The 21948-nt window shown below is 45.8% G+C and overlaps 1 protein-coding gene across 3 annotated transcripts in view; it reads left to right on the top strand.

Annotated features, from left to right (window-relative positions):
- Srgap3 (SLIT-ROBO Rho GTPase activating protein 3) overlaps positions 1–21948 on the top strand; it is a 229136-nt gene that overhangs the window by 199364 nt on the left and 7824 nt on the right. For 2 of the 3 annotated variants that reach the window (XM_041680344.1, XM_041680337.1), the window contains exons 16-21: positions 1707–1812; positions 2008–2235; positions 5713–5792; positions 16776–16956; positions 18116–18265; positions 20243–20570. In XM_041680344.1, coding sequence (XP_041536278.1) covers positions 1707–1812; positions 2008–2235; positions 5713–5792; positions 16776–16956; positions 18116–18265; positions 20243–20570 — 1073 coding nt within the window. The remainder of the gene's footprint in view (positions 1–1706; positions 1813–2007; positions 2236–5712; positions 5793–16775; positions 16957–18115; positions 18266–20242; positions 20571–21948) is intronic. The other variant, XM_041680352.1, reaches the window with a different exon arrangement.

Below are 21948 nucleotides of genomic sequence, written 5' to 3'. Positions count from 1 at the left end.
GTCATCTTTCAAAGCCTTTGTCGTTTAGTGGCACCCCTTGCATTTGTTGAGCAGTAGCTCCCCTTCTGTGCTCTTGATTGCCAGAGTTGCAGTTATCCCCCAGTTGACTGCAGTGCGGGGTTTTGAATAGGAAATCCTAGAAATACTAAGTTTTAAGTGATCTTCATCCCATGCACTGCTCTAACTGTTCTCATTCATTGTTGACTGCTAGTACCTTCCTGTGTCTATTTCATGAGGTAAATTTTCCCAAAGGTGTGTATGCTAAAGGATATGGTACAGATGGGTTCCCTGCCTTCGGCATGTCTTAGAACATAGCCCCGCCGTTACATATTTGTATGCTCTTTCCTAGTTATAACAAAGGATTGTCCATTTTTTCTTATAACAGAATGATAAAAGTTCTTTAAAAAAAATCAGGGAGGTGGCTCAGAGGTTAAGATTACTGGCTGCTTTTCCAGAGGTCCTGAGTTCAATTCCTGGTAACCACTTAGTGGCTCACAACCATCTAGAATGAGATCTAGTGTCCTCTTCTGACCTGCAGGCAGAACGTTGTATATATAATAACTAAATCTAAATCTAAAAAAAATACAATGTAGTAAATAACCAAAGAGGGGGTACCTGCCGTGGATGACTGACAGGTGGGTCTGGAGGACTTGTAAAGAGGCAGTGGAATTTATGCGTAAAATACTGACTGATATCTTACTTGGGTGAAACTTTCTCCAGCCAGGTCTTGAAGGTGAGCTAGAGGGATCAATAACCCTGTTGAAATTTAAGGCAAACAACATCTCTCTGCACATGATCCACAGTCAGGGCATATGGGGGCTGCTGCCAGAATGGGCTTCCTTTAGCTATACATCCCACGCAATGCCTTGTCAGGAAACAAGCATTCCAACTTTGGCAATAACACCTCACAGACAGGTGTGTCTCCAGATAGTTTTCAGACCCCGGGGGAGAACAGTGGCCAGAAGTTGAAGCAGGCAAGATTGTCTGTAGCTCTGCCATGTTGACTGCTGAGGAGAGCAGTGGCTTTAGGGAGCTGGGATTCTGTGAGGAAAACATCACTGACGTGTGGCATGTTGGCTGGACACACATCATCGGCATCACACTGCTTGTAGTTCTAGGCTGTCAACTCTATAGGTCCTGCTCTGTCTTGCAGGCCATAATATCAGCATTTGGCTCTTTAAGGTTCACTTGAGAACCGATCCCAGGTGAGATGCTTGGCATGTGCCAAGCCATCTCGTCAATAAGTCATTCAAGGAGCCTGTGTTTGCACTGTTCTTTTCTGAGTGACTGTGGTGTGCCAGGCCTATGCTGTGGCTGGTGCCTGCTACACATTACTAAACCCCCATCCCTGCCTGTGTCATCAGGACTCCAAGACTGCCAATGACAGAAACTTAAACTATCTGAGACCATACAGCAGCGTATGTCAGTCCCTCTACCAGAACACTTTAGAGCCATCGGTTTTGGATGTCACATGTCCACTCTGGGGTTCGTGACACTCCCTTGATCCTCAGACAGGATACTCTTTCCTAGCAGTCCCTAGCTGCTCCAGATTTTCTGCTACTGGAGTTCCAGGTACCTCTCTGTAGATTTCTCCATGGTCTTCTAGACCAGCTCAAGTCCCTGTAACAGAGAGGAGGTGGGGTCTGGAGATATCTGCTGCCTTGCTTTATGGGTAACAGGCATCCTGAACCCTCTGTGCCTTACAGAACTGGAGAACCCAGCTGACAGGGTGCACCCAATCCAGCAGATCCTCATCACCCTGCCCCGCGTGGTCATCGTGGTCATGAGATACCTCTTTGCTTTCCTCAATCAGTGAGTACTGGCCCAGGGAGCCCTCCGACTGGCCTCCTGGGGGAGGGGTGTCCCAAGGCTCTTAAAAACACTACTGTGATAAATCGGAATACAGGAGCTTCCTGCATTTGTGTGGCGTCCCACTTTCCCCCACAGAAGAAAGCATGGAGGAGGATCTGCCTTTTGGGTGAACGGTGGGTACCTGCTCTCTCCTAGCCTTTCCCAGTACAGTGATGAGAACATGATGGATCCCTACAACTTGGCCATCTGCTTCGGGCCCACCCTCATGCATATCCCTGATGGGCAGGACCCTGTATCCTGCCAGGCGCATGTCAATGAAGTCATCAAAACCATCATCATCCACCATGAAGCCATCTTCCCCAGCCCGCGGGAGCTAGAGGGACCCGTGTATGAAAAATGCATGGCTGGAGGGGAAGAGTACTGGTAAGGCACCCTTCCTCTTAATATGACCGTTAGCACCATCCTATCGTTGTTAGGAACAGTCAGAAGCCTTCCAGTTTTCTCATTACACTAGGGTCCGTGTACCATACATAGTTTTCCACGCAGACTTTGCCATAGTCCCGCGTGAGCAACAGATACATCGGCTAAGATTTTGTAAGTTGCAAGGAATAAAACACACTTTCAAATAGCTGAAGCCAAACGTGCGTTGACTTAACTGTGTCATCAGATATAGCTGGGCGCAGAGGCGCGGCTGTTGTTATCAGGACCTGGCCCTGAAGTTTCCTACCCTGACCTTGCTTACTTCTGTGCTGGCTTCAGCATCTCACTTCATGGCTGGCAGAAGGCAGCCAGCGAGCACCTTAAGCTTCGTCACCCATTCTCTGCATCCCCAACAGAAGAAGAGCTTCTCTTTCCCAGACGTTCCTATAGGAAGTTCCCAGGAATTGTTCTGGGGGCTCCATTTGAGTCTGAGGAGCTCTCATAATGTGGTGGCTGGCCATGTGTGAGGCCTATCTCAGGAAGCAGAAGAGTGGGTGTCCCCATAATGGACCTCAACAGCTGAAGTGATACCCTTGTCACCAACCTCTCCCATCCAGGAGTTCTCTCTTCCAGAGCTTCTTGTCTCAATGTCCCACCTCAGGTCAGCGATCATTAGTGGTAACTCTCCTAGCTGTTAGGACTCCCTGTGTCAGGAGAAACAGTTAAGAGCCTTTGCGGGTCCAGGCCTGGCTGCCTTCCCCAAGCTAAGCCTGAGAGAGAGAAGATGACTTTGTGTTTAAATTGTAGTGAAAGAGTGACCACAGACAGCGCCAGCATTCCAGATGTTGCAGGAAACTAGGGTGAAGGGAAGTTTTTGCGCTGAAAAAAACGACAGAGAGGCTCTGAACATAGCCCGCTGGTAGAGCATATACTTCCTGTGTGGGAGGTCCTGATTTGAGCCTCAGCACCAAAACAGAACAAAAAAGATCCATGTTGGGGCTAGAGTGATGGCTCAGCAGCTGAGGGTATGAATTGTTCTTATAGTGGATTCTACTTCATTTCCCAGAACCCAGCTCACAGCTGCCTGAACTCCAGCTCCAGATAATCTGATGCCCTCTTCTGCCCTCCACAGGCACCTGCATGCACGCACACACACACACACACACACACACACACACACACACACACACATCCTCCCCACCCTCCACCCCGCATACAAATAATTATTTTAAGGTAAATGTTTAAGGAAACAGGTATGTTTACCTCAGTTATCACCCAATTTGTGTATCTATTGAATGATCACACGATACCCTACAAATGTGTAATTTGTATGCTTTTTCTACCAATTATGTTTTTAATTAAGAAGGCAGAGAAGAGAAAATTACTAAGCATACTGCTTGAGACAAGTCAGATGTTCCAGCTGTTACATTGTCCCCAACCCAGGTCAACACAACACTACACTTAAGTCTTTCTGCCAGGTGCCTGCAGGGAACTTAGACATTTTAGTTTGGTGTTTTTGAAAGAGTCTTACTATTTAGCCAAATCTGGTATTGAACTTGTGCTCCTCCTGCCTCAATAAGTGCTGGGTTTGTAGACTTGATCTGTCATGGCCAGTGGGAATTTGGGCTTTTGATTAAAGAATGCCTGGATGCTTCAATTGCCCCCATTCTCTAGGGTTACTAGGCAACTGCTTTAAAGAAGCCTGTCTGTCTCAGTGCACATTCTTCTCCAAACAGACATGAAGGGCCACAGGGTGTCTGGTCACAGTGGCCTCTGGTCATAGCTCTCTGTCCTAACACTGTAAAGGACCCACATGCAGCTAGAAAAGCACAGTTTCAGCATAAAGAGAAGCTAAACATACAACTTACACATGCACAATACACACTCACCACTTTGACACTTTTCTTCATTTCCTGTGAGACTAGAAAATTAGCAATCACATGGTCACTTTGAAAGTATTTTCAAAACTAAAAACAGAAATGAAGGTCTGAAGGTCTCAGTGTAGGGATCAAATCCATTCGTTCAGCAGTGCCCACCCCCTCCACCCAGCATCCTCTGGGGACTGGATCTTCAGGTGGTAGGGATGGTGCCTGGGGTCGAGTAGCTTCAGTGGGAGGAGTGTTAAGAGGACCAGAGGCAAGTTAGTTCAGAGGGAGCCCCTGAGCCAATCACAGGCCACCAGGAAAGGCTTCCCAAGGAGGTAAAGAAAGATCCAAGCCAGCAACCGAAACTGGGGCCAGTTCACAGAGGACTAGGGCAAGAAAGTCCGAGGCTTGCAGCACTCAGCAGAGTGAAAAGAGTCTCGGGTTGTTGAGGGTGGGGTGTGTGACGGGGGTGGTGAGGTGCCAGGCTGCATAGGTCAGCTGGAGGCCGGTTCTGATGCCCTTGATCTGGATCTAATCCTGGTGGCAATGGGGAATTTTTCACAATATAGTCTCTATCTCTTTTTGTTCTTTTAAAAACAGTCTCAGGTAGCCCAGACTGGCCCCAAACTCATTATATAGCCGAAGCTCACTTGAGCTTCTGATCCTCCAGCCGTTACCTACTGAGAGCTGGAATTACAGGCATGCACTACTAGGCCAGGTTCGTGTGATGCCGGAGAGAGACGGCAGGCCTTTGGACATGCTAGACACTACCAGCTGAGCTGCCTAAAGCTATTTTTTTAATGGCATCGTAAATGTCACCTCCTATTAAAAGCCATCCAGATCATTCTATGTTGGTTCCCTCTCCTGCTCTCATCTAGACCTATTTTTTATAAATCATTATTTCATCTAGCAACTGTTTTATGCACTGGCCCCATTACGTGGGCTGTTTGCTCTCCCTAGAATGTGAGCAGTGAGGTCAGGACCTGGTCCACTTGATTTCTCATTGTGTCCTTCCTACTTAACACAGTGGGATATAGTAGAACCCAGTTAATAGCTTGATGAAAACCTGGCACGTACGCACGCACACACACACACACATACACACACACTCCATGAGGAGAGCCCTGGCCTTCAGATACTTGCAGTTTCCCGCTGCCGTCTGAATCTCATTGAGCACTTAAGCATTTCAGCCCACATCGGCTACTATACTTGAGACTGTATCATCAATACTGAACTGAAGTCTCTGTAGCCCAGGGTTCTGAAAACTAAGAGGTATACCACATGTAGTGAGGGCATTCATGCTAAATCATCCCATGGTGGAAGGCAAAGGGGAAGAAAGTGTGAGAACAAGCAAGAGAGCCCCAAGGGATCAGGGCTAACGCAGTAAGTCTGCTCTCATATAACTGGCCTTGATCAACACCAGTTTCTGACAACACAGCCCCTATGGTCTGATCGTCCTTGCTTAGACTGTACCTCCAAACATGGTGACACTGAGGATGATGCTCTCAATACACATACTCAAGCCTTTGACAATCTAGTCCATTCCAGAGCTAGGGTCACTAAGGCAGTATTCAGGAAAGTCCCCAACAAGTCCTCTTCCTATGTTTGCTTGCAGCGACAGCCCACACAGTGAGCCAGGGACGATTGATGAAGTTGACCATGACAATGGCACAGAGCCTCATACCAGTGACGAAGGTGAGTAGGGGGAGGGTCTAGGCCAAAAGACCCACAGGGATCTCTCATGCTTACTCAAGCCAATCACAGAGGCAGTACCCACAGCCCCACTGCTCCAGGTAGCACGGGGGCCCTTCAGCATGGGCAGGGACCCAGAAAAGGCTTAATGCTTGCCTTGGGTCCTAGCATAGGTCCACATAGAGCAAATCCTGGTAGGTGCTATACATTTACAACACACCACTCCTGGCCCATGTCATCCTCTGTGTGTTCTGCCTGGATCAGTAAAAGTCCTCAGAGACAAATGTCTAAGAGGAAAGTATCCCCTGTTCCTCTGCTGTTCCTGGCCCCAGCTTGAGGATCTGCTTTGCACCAGGCCTTTGCTGGGACCTGGGACCTGGGACCTGGTGATGAATGAGGAGATCCTCAAAAAGTTTCCGAACTCTCAGCAGACTTCAACAGATTGGAAGCAGCTTTCAAAGAACAGATTGACAGTGTGAGCTAAAAGGGACCTGCCCATGTAGGGGCACCTGAGAATTGCTTGGATAGTGTGGAGTGTGGAGAGAAACAGATGTGTGGGGGAGGGGGACCACACAGATGAGCAGTCTGAGTTAAATGGGCTCAGGCCTCCTTACCCACTAAGACATAGTGGGCAGAGTCTAGGTCAGAAATCTCACAGGGGCTCTCATGCCTGCTGGAGCTGGCCACAGGACTAGTCTCCACCGTCTCACAGATATTCAAGCAGCATAGCTACCCTTCAGTACATGAGGACCCATGGTGCTGAGGGGCAGCACTAAAACCTTCTATCTCCTGGAAAAGCAACAGTAAATATTCTGTCTTTAGGTCTGTTGCCCATTTTAAATTTGTCTTTTTAGTATTGAGTTGTAACGGCTCTTTACATATTCTAAATATAAGTTTCTTATCTCAAATGTGATTTTCAAATGTTTTCTTCCATTATGAGACTTGCATATTGTTTTCCAAATGTTGTCCTTTGAGGCACAAAAAGTTTTAATTTTAATAGAGTCCAATTCATCCCGTTTTTATTTTGTTGTTCATTGTTTTGACTATATTCATGAAAGCCCTTGTCTTGCCTTCTTTTTTGCCAGGTGTCTTATGGGGGTGGGGTGAGGGGGGAGATGGAGGGAATGGGAGGAGGGGAGGGAGTGGGAACTGGGATTGCTGTATAAAATTTTTTTTCCATTTTTTTATTGAGAAAAGGAGAAAAAAAAAACAAGTTTCCACCTCCTCCCAGCCTCCCATTTCCCTCCCCCTCCTCCCACCCTTCTCCCCCTCCTCCCACCCTTCTCCCCCTCCCCCCACTCCTTTCCCTCTCCCTCTCCAGTCCAAAGAGCAGTCAGGGTTCCCTGCCCTGTGGTAAGTCCTAGGTCCTCCCCTCTCCGTCCATTTCTAGGAAGGTGAACATCCAAACTGGCTAGGCTCCCACAAAGCCAGCACATTACGTAGGTTCAAAACCCCGTGCCATTGTCCTTGGCTTCTCATCAGCCCTCATTGATCGCCATGCTCAGAGAGTCCAGTTTTATCCCATGCTTTTTCAGTCACAGTCCAGCTGGCCTTGGTGAGCTCCCAATAGATCAGCTCCACTGTCTCAGTGGGTGGGTGCACCCCTCGTGGTCCCGACTTCTTTGCTCATGTTCTCTCTCCTTCTGCTCCTCATTGGGACCTTGGGAGCTCAGTCCAGTGCTCCAGTGTGGGTCTCTGTCTCTATCTCCATCCATCACCAGATGAAGGTTCTATGATGACATGCAAGATATTCGTCAGTATTGCTATAGGATAGGGTCATTTCAGGTTCCCTATCCTCAGCTGCCCAAGGAACTAACTGGGGACCTTGGCTTGGGCATCTGGGAGCCACTCTAGGTTCAAGTCTCTTGCCAACTCTAACGTGGCTCCCTTAACTAGGAATTGTGCTTCCGTGCTCCCCTATCCAACCTTCCTTTATCCCAATCCTCCTTTTTCCCCAAGTTCCCCCCATTCTCCCCTTCTCCCTTTTCTCTCCCGATCTCCCCTTACCCCCATCCCACCCCACCCCCAAGATCTCAATTTTCTCCCCGGCCATTTTGTCTACTTCCCATAGCCAAGAGGACAACTATATGTTTTTCCTTTGGTTCACCTTCTTACTTAGCTTCTTTGGGATCACCAATTGTAGACTCCGTGACCCTTGTTTATGGCTAGAAACCAATTATGAGTGAGTACATCCCATATTCATCTTTTTGGGTCTGGGTTACCTCACTCAGGATAGTATTTTCTATTTCCGTCCATTTGCATGCAAAATTCGAGAAGTCATTGTTTTTTTACCGCAGCGTAGTACTCTAATGTGTAGATATTCCACACTTTCTTCATCCATTCTTCCATTGAAGGGCATCTAGGTTGTTTCCAGGTTCTGGCTATTACAAATAATACTGCTATGAACATAGTTGAACAAATGCTCTTGTCATATGATCGGGCATCTCTTGGGTATATTCCCAGGAGTGGTATTGCTGGGTCCAGGGGTAGGTTGATCCCGAATTTCCTGAGAAACCGAAACACCGATTTCCAAAGTGGTTGCACAAGATTGCATTCCCACCAGCAATGGATGAGGATACCCCTTCCTCCACAGCCTCTCGAGCAAAGGCTATCATTGGAGTTTTTTATTTTAGCCATTCTGACAGGTGTAAGATGATATCTCAAAGTTGTTTTGATTTGCATTTCCCTGATCGCTAAGGAGGTTGAGCATGACCTTAAGTGTCTCTTGGCCATTTGAACTTCCTCTGCTGAGAATTCTCTGTTCAGTTCAGTGCCCCATTTTTTAATTGGGTTAATTAGCATTTTAAAGTCTAGTTTCCTGAGTTCTCTATATATTTTGGAGATCAGACCTTTGTCTGTTGCGGGGTTGGTGAAGATCTTCTCCCAGTCAGTAGGTTGCCTTTTTGTCTTGGTGACAGTGTCCTTTGCTTTACAGAAGCTTCTCAGTTTTAGTAGGTCCCATTTATTCAATGTTGCCCTTAATGTCTGTGCTGTTGGGGTTACACATAGGAAGCGATCTCCTGTGCCCATCTGTTGTAGGGTACTTCCCACTTTCTCTTCTATCAGGTTCAATGTGTTCTGACTGATAGTAAGGTCTTTAATCCATTTGGACTTGAGTTTTGTGCATGGTGATAGATATGGGTCTATTTTCATTCTTCTACAGGTTGACATCCAGTTATGCCAGCACCATTTGTTGAAAATGCTTTCTTTCTTCCATTGTATACTTTTGGCTCCTTTATCAAAAATGAGGTGTTCATAGGTTTGTGGGTTAAAATCCGGGTCTTCTATACGATTCCATTGGTCGACTTCTCTGTTTTTATGCCAGTACCACACTGTTTTCATCACTGTAGCTCTGTAATAGAGTTTGAAGTCAGGGATGGTAATGCCTCCAGACAATCCTTTATTGTATAGGATTGTTTTGGCTATCCTGGGTTTTTTGTTTTTGCATATAAAGTTGATTATTGTCCTCTCAAGATCTGTGAAGAATTTTGATGGGACCTTGATGGGGATTGCATTGAATCTATAAATTGCCTTTGGTAGAATTGCCATTTTTACTATGTTGATCCTCCCAATCCAAGAGCAAGGGAGGTCCTTCCATTTTCTGGTATACTCTTCAGTTTCTTTCTTCAATGCCTTAAAGTTCTTGTCAAATAAATCTTTCACTTCCTTGGTTAGAGTTACCCCAAGATATTTTATGCTGTTTGTGGCTATCGTGAAAGGTGAAGCTTCTCTGATTTCCCTCTCTGCTTCCATATCCTTTGTGTATAAGAGGGCGAGTGATTTTTTGGAGTTGATCTTGTATCCTGCCACATTACTAAAGCTGTTTATCAGCTGTAAAAGTTCTTTGGTGGAGTTTTGGGGGTCGCTTATGTACACTATCATATCATCTGCAAATAAGGAAAGTTTCACTTCTTCCTTTCCAATTCGAATCCCCTTGATCCCCTTATGTTGTCTTATTGCTATTGCTAGAACTTCAAGCACTATATTGAAGAGGCATGGCGAGAGTGGACAGCCTTGTCATGTTCCTGAGTTTAGTGGGATGGCTTTAAGTTTCTCTCCATTTCATTTGATGTTAGCTGTCGGCTTGCTGTATATAGCTTTTATTATATTTAGGTATGACCCTTGTATCCCTAATCTCTCCAATACTTTTATCATAAAGGGATGTTGAATTTTGTCAAACGCTTTTTCAGCATCTAATGAAATGATCATATGGTTTTTTTCTTTCAGTGTATTTATATGATGGATTACATTGATAGATTTTCGTATGTTGAACCAGCCCTGCATCCCTGGGATGAAGCCTACTTGATCATAATGGATAATTTTTCTAATGTGTTCTTGGATACGGTTTGCCAGTATTTTGTTGAGGATTTTTGCGTCGAAGTTCATGAGTGAGATTGGCCTGTAATTCTCTTTCTTGGTTGAGTCTTTGTGTGGTTTTGGTATCAGAGTGACTGTAGCTTCATAAAAGGAGTTTGGCAATGACTCTTCTGTTTCTATATTGTGAAATACATTAAGGAGTATAGGTATTAGGTCTTCTTGGAAGTTCTGGTAGAATTCCGCATTGAAACCATCTGGTCCTGGGCTTCTTTTGGTAGGGAGGTTTTTGATAACCTCTTCTAATTCTTCTCGACTAACAGGTCTATTTAGATTGTTCACCTGGTCCTGGTTTAACTTTGGTATATGGTATTTATCTAAAAAAGTGTCCATTTCCTTTACATTTTCCAGTTTTGTGGCATATAGGCTTTTGTAGTAAGATCTAATGATTCTCTGAATTTCCTCTGTGTCTGTGGTTATGTCCCCCTTTTCATTTCTGATCTTATTAATTTGCAAATTCTCTCCCTGCCGTTTGATTAGTTTGGATAGGGGTTTGTCAATCTTGTTGATTTTCTCCAGGAACCAGCTTTTTGTTTCATTGATTCTTTGGATTGTTTTCTGTGTTTCTATTTTGTTGATTTCAGCCCTCAGTTTGATTATTTCCAGTCTTCTACTCCTCCTAGGTGAGTCTGCTTCTTTTTTTTTTCTAGAGCTTTCAGGTGGGCTGTTAAGTCTCCAATGTGAGCTTTCTCTGTTTTCTTTAAGTGGGCACTTAGTGCTATGAACTTTCCTCTTAGGACTGCTTTCATAGTGTCCCATAAGTTTAATTATGTTGTTTCTTTATTTTCATTGAATTCCAGGAAGACTTTAATTTCTTTCTTAATTTCTTCCTTAATCCAGGTATGGTTCAGGAGTTGACTGTTCAGTTTCCATGACTTTGTAGGCTTTCTGGGGGTAGCATTGTTGTTGAATTCTAACTTTAATCCATGGTGATCTGATAAGACACAGGTGGTTACTAATATTTTTTTGTAACTGTGGATGTTTGCTTTGTTACCGACTATGTGGTCGATTTTTGAGAAGGTTCCATGAGCTGCAGAGAAGAAGGTATATTCTTTCCTATTTGGGTGGAATGTTCTATAGATGTCTGTTAAGTCCATTTGATTCATTACCTCCATTAATTCTCTTATTTCTCTGTTAGGTTTCTGTCTGTTTGACCTGTCCATTGGTGAGAGAGGAGTGTTGAAGTCTCCTACTATTAGTGTGTGCGGTTTGATGGCTGCCTTGAGTTTTAGCAATGTTTCTTTTACGTACGTGGGTGCTTTTATATTAGGGGCATAGATGTTCAGGATTGAGACTTCATCCTGATGAACTGTTCCTGTTATGAGTATAAAATGCCCCTCTCCATCTCTTCTGATTGATTTAAGTTTGAAGTCAACTTTGTTAGAGATTAGTATGGCCACACCTGCTTGTTTCTTAGGTCCATTTGCTTGATAAGCCTTTTCCCAGCCCTTTACTCTGAGTAGGTGCCTGCCTTTCTGGTTGAGGTGTGTTTCTTGTAAACAGCAGAATGTTGGATCCTGTTTTCGTATCCAGTCTCTTAGCCTGTGCCTTTTAATAGGTGAGTTGAGTCCATTGACATTAAGTGATATTAATGACCAGTGGTTGTTAACTCCAGTCATTTTTTTAGTCGTAGAGTTTGTGTGTTTCCCTTCTTTGATTTGTGTTGGTGAAGGGTCTCTAGATGTCTGAGTTATTGTGGTCATTGTTGGACTCCTTGGTTAGTGATTTTCCTTCTGTTACTTTCTGTAAGGCTGGATTTGTGGCTGCGTATTGTTTAAATTTGTTTTTATCCTGGAAAATTTTATTTTCTCCATTTATAGTGAACGAAAGCTTGGCTGGGTATAGTAATCTGGGCTTGCATCCATGGTCTCTTAGTTTCTGTAGTACATCTATCCAGGACCTTCTGGCTTTCATGGTTTCCATGGAGAAGTCAGGTGTAAGTCTGATAGGTTTACCTTTATAAGTAATTTGGCCTTTTTCCTTTGCAGCTCTTAATATTCTTTCCTTATACTGTATGCTTTGTGTTTTGATAATTATATGGCGAGGGGATTTTTTTTTTTTTGATCCAGCCTATTCGGTGTTCTGTATGCTTCTTGCACCTTCATAGGTATATCTTTCTTTAGGTTGGGAAAGTTTTCTTCTATAATTTTATTAAATATATTTTCTGGACCATTGAGCTGCACTTCTTCTCCTTCTTCTACTCCTATTATTCTTAGGTTTGGTCTTTTTATTGTGTCCCATATTTCCTGAATATTTTGTGATGAGAGTTTGTTGGACTTGCTGTTTTCTTTGATCAGTGTGTTTATTTTCTCTATGGCATCTTCAGAATCTGAGATTCTTTCTTCTAACTCTTGTATTCTGTTGGTTATGCTTGTTTCTGTAGACTCTGTTTGTTTACTTAAATTTTCCATGTCCAGCCGGCCCTCTGTTTGTGTTTTCTTCTTTGCCTCCAGTTCAGTTTTCAAGTCTTGAACTGTTTCCATTATTTGTTTGATTGTTTTTCCTTGGTTTTCTAGGGTATCATTCACTGATTTATTCAATTCTTCAAACTTTCTGTTATATTTCTCATCCATTTCTATAAGGGCGTTTTTTACATGCTGTTTAAGGGCGTCAATCACTTTCATGAAGTCAATCTTTTCTACTTCTTCTTGATTAAGGTGTTCATGTCCTCCCGTTGTGAGGTTGCTGGTTTCTGGTGGCTTCATGTTGCTTTTCAGCTTGTTGGGCGAATTCTTGCCTTGGCGTCTGCCCATCTCTTCTTCCAAATGCTCCCTTATGAATCTTCTTTTACCGGATCAGGTCTCCTTGTCTACCCAACGCTGAATCTCCCCAACGTTGGCTCTCCTGGCACCAAGAGATCAGGTCTCCGTGCTGTTTGGGCAGCTTGCAAACAAAGTGCCTACCCCCAACGCTGTCTCTCCTGGCGCCGAGAGATCAGGCATCCGTGCTGGTGGGCAGGTCGCAAACAAAGCGCCTACCCTGCTTGGTGCAGGCAGGCGATAGAAACAAAGGGAGTCCTGCCCGCTTGAGTGCCCCGAGGATTCGGACCCAGTGCCCAGACAGGCTGGGCTGGGTGATGTTATGTGCAGAAAGAGGGCAGTGGGGCCGAAGTGGGGAGGGTTCTGATGGGAGCTGGGTGGCCTAGGAAGAAAGAGGCGGTATGCAGGGAGTGGAGGCCCTGCAGAGAGCCCAAGAAGGATAGGGGGCCAAGTAACCTCTGAGCTCCCCTTCGGAGGCTGGCGCCACGGGGCCAGAAACTCACCCCAATGCTGTCTCTCCTGGCGCCGAGAGATCAGGCCTCGCTGTATAAAATTTTAAAAAGATATTTTTCTTTTTTAAAACATATAAAATAAAAATAATTAAAAATTACTGTGATAAGATACCATGGCCAAGGCAACTTATAGAAGAAAGAGTTTATTTGGGGCTTACAGCATCAGAGGTCTAGAGTCTAACCATCCCCCCCCCACACACACACACACAAGTGATACACCTTCTCCAATTAGGCTACACCTCGTATTCCTTCCCAAACAGTTCCACTAACTGGGCACCAACTATTCAAACATAACAAACCCATGGAGGCCGTTCTCATTTCAAACCACCACACAGAGAAAGCAGCCAGTGGTTTCCTACCAGATGCATTATTACCTGTCAGGGTTTTTCTTTTTTTTTTAAATAAGTGTCTGTGTGTGACTGTATTTTCATGCATATGTGTGCATGTGTACTCATGCCTGGCACACATATGCAGACTAGGAACGGGCTGTTGAGCATCCTCCATGATCACTGTTTCTTTGAGGCAGGATCCCCAAACCCAGGTTCACACATTTTCTGCTGGACCAGAAGCTAGTAAGCCTCAGTGATCATTCCTTCTTCATTTGTCTCAGAGTTGAGATCTCAGGTGTGTTGCCAGGTGCCTGACTTGTCTCATGGATGCTGGGATCTGAACCCCAGTCCTCATGATCATACAGCAAGCGCTCTTTATGGCTGAGCCATCTCTCCCACCCAGCAGTGAGGTTTTCAATCAAGTCAAGGATGCACCCTTCTGTTCCTGTTTTTCTGAAGTGTTTTGCTAGGAAAACTTGTTAATGTTTGCCAAATGCTTTTCTTCATCTTTTGAGATGATCATGTCAATTTTTCTTTTTATTTTATTGACAAGAATTGTTAAATTTTAGATATTAAACCAATTTTACATTCCTGGGATAAACTCTTCTCAGGTATGGAGAACAATTCCTTTTACATATTTCTGCATACAGTTTGCTAATATTTTGTAGAGAAGAATTTCATCCATATTCATAAGAGATGTCAGCCTGTGGTTTTCTGGTAATATATTCCAGGTTTTGTGTTAGATAATACTTGCCTCATGAAATGGGTCGCCAACTGTTTCCCTGTCTTGTGGTTTTTGGAAGATGTGGTGATTAATTATTGTTGTTTAAATGTTTGGTGGAATTCAGCAGTGAAGCCTCACGGGACTGGGCATTTCTTTCTGAGTAGGTGCTTTGGTAGTTAGTTCGTGTTCTCAGAGACTCATTCAGGTTTTCTATTTCTTTTTATAAAATGTATTATTAGCACGTGTGCATGTGCATGCATGCTGGGCAGGCACATGCATGGTGTGGCATGCACCTAGAAGTCAGAGGACAACCTTCTCCTTCATCTTGTTGAGACCTCATGGTTTCTCTTGTTTCTGCCACTGCATGCTACAGGCTATCAGGCCTGTGAACTTCTGGGTGATTCCTATGTCTGCCCTTTCCATCTTACCACAAGAGTGCTGGATTACAGATGTGGACTACTGGATCCAGCTTTCCCCCCCCCCTACATTGTTTAATAAAATCATTAAACTTGTATAGCAAGCACTTTTACCCATGAGCCATCTTCCTGACCCCAGGTGTTGGGTTTTTTGTTTTTTCCATTTGTTTGTTGAGGAAGGGGTGGTTATATCATGACTTATGTCTGTGAGGTTGAAGAACAGCATGCAGGAGTTGGTTCTCTCCTTCTTTCATATAGGACTCAGGGATCAAACACGTTGTCAGGCTTGGTGACAAGCATTCTTTCCTGTTGAGTCCTCTTGCTGGCCCCAGATATTCAGTTTCTCAAGTCAGTTTCAGGAGTCTACATTTTTTTTTTTTTTTAGTAATGTGCCATTTCATTCTACTTAATCTAATTTGCTGACATATAATCGTTGGTAACATTTCTTTATGATACCCTTTTTCCTCCCAAGTAATGACATTAATGTTTCTCTTTCATTCCTGATTTTGAATTTTATTAATGTGATTTTTCTCTCTTGTTTTCTTAGTTTATTTAGCCAAACGTTGGTTAATTGGATTGATCTTTTTCAAAGAAGCAGCTTGGACCTTTTCCTAGTCTCTGTCTCATTTAGTTCTACTCTAATCTGTATTGCTCCCCCCACCCCGCCTCTTCTTGCCTTATCTTTAGTTTGCACTTTTTTTTTTCAAGACAGGGTTTCTTTGTGTAATTGTTGTCCTGGAACTTGTTTTGTAGGCCAGGCTGGCCTCGAACTCACTGAGATCTATCTGCTTCTGCCCTCCCAAGCTGGGATTAAAGACATGCTCCACCACCATCCCGCTTAGTTTACACTTCTAATGTCTTTAATTTTTATATTTTAATTTTTTTAGTTTATGTGTATGAGGTTTTGCCTGCATGTATGCTTGTGTGCCATGTGCATGCAGTGCCCTTGGAGGTCAGAAGAGTGTGACAGATCGTTTGGAGTCTGAGCTGAGTTGTAGGTGTTGGGAATTGAACCCAGGTCCTCTGGAAGAGCAGCCTGCTCTTAACCACTGAGCCTTCTCTTTAGCCCCTGTACTTCCTGTTTTTTTTTAAAGGTGAAGACAGAGGTTACTGATTTAGAATTTTTCTTAGCACTGTCATCTACATCTCTAAATTTCCACCCGAGCCGTAGCTGTACCCATGAGTTTTGGTTGTGCTGTGTCCTTATTTCCATTCACCATTTGGAAGTTGAAGAGCCCCTTGCAAGCATCGTGAGTGGATAGAAATGAAAAGCTAGTCCTACAGGCAGTACGTGATACTTCTGTGTAAATGGACAAGAGAGAAAGGGGCTCATGGGTGGGGGTAGGATGTATGCTGAGGTGTAGAAGGAAAAGGAATTTCCTCAAACACACACGTAGCTCAGGCTAGCCTCCCTCTCCTATTATCCTGCATCCACGTCCCAAGTGCTTAGATTACAGGTCTGCATTATCACGCTTAGCCAAACTGGTTTCCATAATCATGCAATGGAAAACATGGACCTGGTATGCCAGCTCCCTGCGGACGTTTTATATTTGTTCATTTATTTGATTTTTTTTATGAGATAGGTTATTGCTGTATAACCCAGGTTGGTTACAAACTCTTAGTCCTTCTAGAACCCTGAGATTCCAGGTCTGCACCACTGAGCCTGGTACCCATTGGACATTCTGAGAAGTCGCATGGATTGCCTAAGATTGACAGTGGGGAGGAGTCTGAACCTAGAGGGCTGGTCCCAAGCCCCAGACCACCTGTGCTTATCAAGCCTGCTGCCCATCTTCCTCACGGAAGCCCAGGCTGTCTGAGTCTTGGGCCATCCCTCCCACCTCACAGATGCTCTGTCTCTTGACTTTCTTTCAGAAGTGGAGCAGATCGAGGCCATCGCCAAGTTTGATTATGTGGGGCGGTCCCCTCGTGAGCTGTCCTTCAAAAAAGGGGCCTCATTGCTCCTGTACCACCGTGCCTCAGAGGACTGGTGGGAGGGCCGTCACAATGGCGTGGATGGACTCATCCCTCATCAGTACATAGTTGTACAGGACATGTGAGTGAGAACTGGGGCCTTCTGTGAAGAGTGAGGTAATAGATTAGTGATGTCTGGAATGGGCAGTAGAAGGGAAATACTGGGTTATATGCTGGCAATTTGTTCTCCCAGGATCAATATCAAATCTTGATGATCTCTAAGAATGTTTTTTTTTTATCTAAGTCCCTCTGAGTGCAAATCCACAAAAGAAATATGCACCTTGTTCATCCTTTGACTGCCATCCAGACCCATATGCCATAACCAGGGCTCTCACCATCCACCACGGTCACTAGCATCCCATAGTCTTTTCATATCCCTCTACTATCCTGAGCTGTCCCTGTAGCCAGAGATCAGCTCACCACCCCTTAATGCTCACAGCCCTCCATTCCAGATGTGACCTTCTCAGGGAGTGGAGAAACGCAAGCATCCCGTTTTACTTTAACCAGGTGTCATTTTTAATGATTTAAGGAGTTAAAAACACCATACATCCCAAATATCTGGCACTGTCAGAAAGTTAAAGAAGTTGGGACTTTGTGTAAGGTCCTTCCTAGGCTCTCATTCCCTTCCAGCTTGGATTGGCTCAGTGGAGCTGACCTATCCTGGAAGCAGCCATGGAGCTAAACCGCACAGGAGGGGAACCCCAAGCCTATGTTGTGATGCAGGGTTCTGAGTGTGAACAAAGGCCAAGGCCAAGCAAATGAGAAAGGGGATGCTGTAATAGAGGGCCACCTCGCAAGTATCCTGGACCCCAGATAGGGAGGTAGCTCCCCCCCCCCCCCGCCTTGCTTGACTCTGAACCACTTTGCATGAAGCCATAGGAAACTCAGCATACAGCACTCTGTGCTAGGAGACTCAGCACTCAGCACCCTGTGCTCAGCTTGTAGACTCCAACACCCATTTCTCCACCTTGTCTCCATCATTGAGAGGGTCTCGGAGAGAGGACAAAGTAGAGAAGGGGAAAGAAACAGTGGAACGGGGGTGGAATCCAAAGGAGCCACCCATGAAAGAGCCTGGCTATGGGAGCATGTGGTAGGCATGCGTAGACGGAAGGTGCTCAGTCTGGGCTGCTGGTACAGGCAACCATAGGTGTGTGCAGACAGCTTTGGAGGAGCTCTGGGCATCCTGGGCCTTCCTGCAGAGGACGGGGATCACCTCCAATTCACTCTTCTCTTCTCCACAGGGACGATGCCTTCTCCGACAGCCTGAGTCAAAAGGCTGACAGCGAGGCCAGCAGTGGACCACTGCTGGATGACAAGGCCTCCTCCAAGAATGACCTCCAGTCCCCCACAGAGCACATCTCTGATTATGGCTTTGGGGGGGTGATGGGCCGGTAGGAAATGCGGGTTCATTTTTGTCCCACTAGCGCCCCATTTGTCTGCGTGTTTGTGAATTGGGGGAAGCAAGAGGGTAGGAAGGGGAGGAGGAGACTCCTACAGCTCCTTGATTCTGCAAACCATGACCCTGAGTACAGCTGGGTGGGCTGGCTGGGATGGCCCAAGGATTCCAGGTGTGAACTGACCCAGCTTTGGTGTGTAGGGGTGTGAAGGAAGAGGAAGACCTATGCTGGCACTGCAGAGCTTCTTATTTTAAATAATAATCATAGCCCAGCCTGTCTTAAAATTTTAATATAATAATGAGAGAGAGGGAGACATGAGAGAAAAACTGGCGTGTGCTTTTCCTTCTCTCTCCAGCTCCTGCACCTCCTCCTAGCTGTCTGTTGTTATACAATATTTTGAAAATGTAAAGCTCCCACAGTCCCCCCATCCCCGAAACACACCACTTAAACAGAGAGTTCACACCTTCATCTGTGAAAGTTGATACCCGACTCCACCTACCTGTTTGGTGGGAGGAGATATGCCAGTTTCTCCACTGAGCCTGGGCTGTGTCACGTGACCGATATGCCAACAAGGAGCTGTGCAAGTCACCCGGGGAACAGGAAGAGAGAAAAGGCTGACAGCCTCTCTCTGCTTCACCCCACACCCCTTGTCTTCTTAGAACATCAAAGTCTGTGCCCCATCTACCTGCTGCAGCAGGAGGGTCATGTGATCAACTCAGTCTTTGCAGAGAGAGCAAGAGACTCCTGTGGCAGCATAAATGGGGCCATTAAGAATTTATTTTAGTTGAGGTCCTGAGGCCTCTTTTTAGTGATGTTTGCTCAATTCAGCTTCGAGCACTGCAAGATGATAGGAACCATGGGTGAAGAAGCCGAAGGCTGGGTCCATAGATGAGGATGGTATGGTCCCAGTTCCTAAGAGGAACATACCATCTCCTGCCTCTCTCCTCCTCACCTTCTTCCCTCTATCAGCCTTTCTCTTTTCTTTCTCAAAACCTTTTCCTCCCCAACACCTATGCTTTGGTCCTATTGGGGCACCTGCAGGCTTGCTTAGCTTTGCTGGGGCAGAGGGTTTGAATTGTCACTAATCCAGTGGAACCTGGCCCATATCCAGCCTCTCTGTCCCTCCCTACCCTCATCCACATCCAGCCTTCCCTCCCCTCACGAAGGTCTCTTTACCTTGGGTGACCTCCGTAGGACACACAGTCTGAGTTATTTTCAACCCCACCCCAATTTGGGCAGATGAGGGATAGTCCGTCAATGTATTCACAGAAGGGAAATGGAGAGAATACAGGAAAGCTCGTGGCAGACATGGGTCAAAGACTTGTCCTACTGATTGTCACTCGTACCCTTTTATACCAGTAGAACCCCGGAGGTGGATAAAGTACCCATAGGCACAGGTGGAGGTGTGTTCACTCTTCAGTGACTTACTTCCCAAGATCTGGGAAAGCTGTATAGGTAGCCTTGCTCTTGGGAGTTTGGTGGGTGACAGTGGTGAGCAGGTGTTTCATTCCCAGGGCTCCCCTCCTGTGCTTAGTGTGGCCTTTGGGTACAGTCAAGCCTCATTGTTTCAAACCAGCTAGAGTCTGAAAGGCTTCAGACTATATATATATATATATATATATATATATATATATATATATATATATATATATATATATATACACATGACCACAGCTAGCCACAGCATTTCCATTTTGGACCTGACTTAAAATTTGGTTTGCAGTGCAGCTAGCCTGGCTCCCACTCTCGGCTCTCCTCCCTGGGCCAAGTTACTCTTCCCCTTTAGGGCATGTGTCACAGGTCTGAGCTGGCCCTTTTATCGCCAAATTGTGTGGTCGGGCTGAATGAGGCTTCACTGTGCGAGCTGCTCTAGATTAGCTTGTAGCTATGGCTTGGGGGTTGGCTGGCCCATTCTGAGACTGGCTAGGGTTGACTTCTGCCCCATGCTCCCTGCCCCTGGCTCCTTTGCAGAGTGCGGCTACGGTCTGACGGAGCGGCCATCCCCAGGCGCCGAAGCGGGGGCGACACACACAGCCCACCCCGGGGCTTGGGTCCCAGCATAGACACGCCACCCCGAGCTGCTGCCTGCCCCAGCAGCCCCCACAAAATCCCCCTCAGCCGTGGGCGGATTGAGAGCCCTGAGAAGAGGAGGATGGCGACATTCGGGAGCGCCGGCAGCATCAACTACCCTGACAAGAAGGCACTGGCAGAAGGGCTCTCCATGAGGTCTACTTGCGGCTCTACCCGGCACAGCAGCCTAGGGGACCACAAGTCCCTGGAGGCTGAGGCCCTGGCAGAAGTAAGGGCTCCACAGAAAGCAGTTAGGCCAGTTAGACACTCAGTGGGACAGAGGGTGGGAACTGCTGAGAGGGCAACCATAGTGGTTTTGGTTGAACTTGAGACTGAGCCAAACAGCCAGACAGTGAATTGGCTTCCTTTCCATGCCACTAGCAAGAGCTCCTATAAGGACTGGAAGACCCACCCTCCCTCCATCCAGTGTCCAGGTAGAAGAGAGGGTAGCCAGATTATGGGGCTGCGGAAATGGCAGACCTCTCCACAAGATGCTAAGATTGAATTCATGTATCTACCAATGCATGCATGCATCCATCTTTCATTTATTGCCCTGTTCATTTATTGATGAGTCTTGATTCAGCATCTGTTGTATGACATTCACCACGCACAGTGGAGTGCAGTGGAGACCTGATGTGCTTCGGTCCTGCCCACATGAGCTTATAGTTAAGGAGAACTGCCAACCCAACACGGCAGCTGGGCTGCGAGTCTTTAATGAGCAAGGGAGGGTATATCATACTTTGAGAGTCTAGCATTTGAAAGTCATTCCCTGGAAGGGTATGACACAAGACCCAAGATGGACAGGACTAAATAGCTGAGGACAATGAAAGAATATTCCAGGCTCTTCTGGAGTGTTTTCTGTTTGGATGATTTTCGGGGGGATTGGCCAGATGAACAGAAAGTTTGTTTACCAGTTCATATCACTGGTTGGGTCTGTTTTTTACATCATATTCCCAGAAATTTCCCCTTTTATTCTCTTAGCTGTAGTTTTGAGCAAGGGTCCATTATGTACCTCCCTCAATGTTGACTATTACCAATGAGATAATAGTCAGGGACTGTAAGAGATAACAGTCAGAGACTAGCAGATCCTGCGGGCTGCGGGGAATCTGTTGTGCTAACAGCCTTTTTGAATACCCTTTAGAAGGGGATGCAGTGAGCACGTACACTTCTGAGCATGTCCTTATGAGACTCTAGGGAAGCTCCTCAGAGAACACCCTGGCTGGAAGCAATGCACCAGCATCTAGAACTCCACACATGGCATTTACCTCATATCCCAGTGCCCATTTCCAAGGAGTCCTTGGGGTTGATACCTTGGCATGGACCAAGCAGGGGAGATAGCCAACCTGGCCTTCCATCCTTGAAGGCTAGCCTCTTGAGAACCATCACCCTAGTACCCATCATCTTCCAAAGATTGCTATCACAGCAAGGCAGGGGTTTCCTAAAGCTGGCTCAGACTCCTTTACATGGACAATCAAACGCAGTCAGGGGCACTGTGCCTAATGCATCAAAGACTACCACACAATGCCGGTGGAGTGAGTGGAGGCAGAGGATCATGTATGCTATGGTACTCACCAAGTAGAAAGACATACTGACAGACTTTTTAGAAG

This window comes from Microtus oregoni, unplaced genomic scaffold, assembly GCF_018167655.1.
Source record: "Microtus oregoni isolate MIOR12 unplaced genomic scaffold, Mior012 000002F_ref0000024, whole genome shotgun sequence".
In the NCBI taxonomy this organism is placed as follows: domain Eukaryota; kingdom Metazoa; phylum Chordata; class Mammalia; order Rodentia; family Cricetidae; genus Microtus; species Microtus oregoni.
This window is presented reverse-complemented; position numbering and strand designations above follow the sequence as displayed.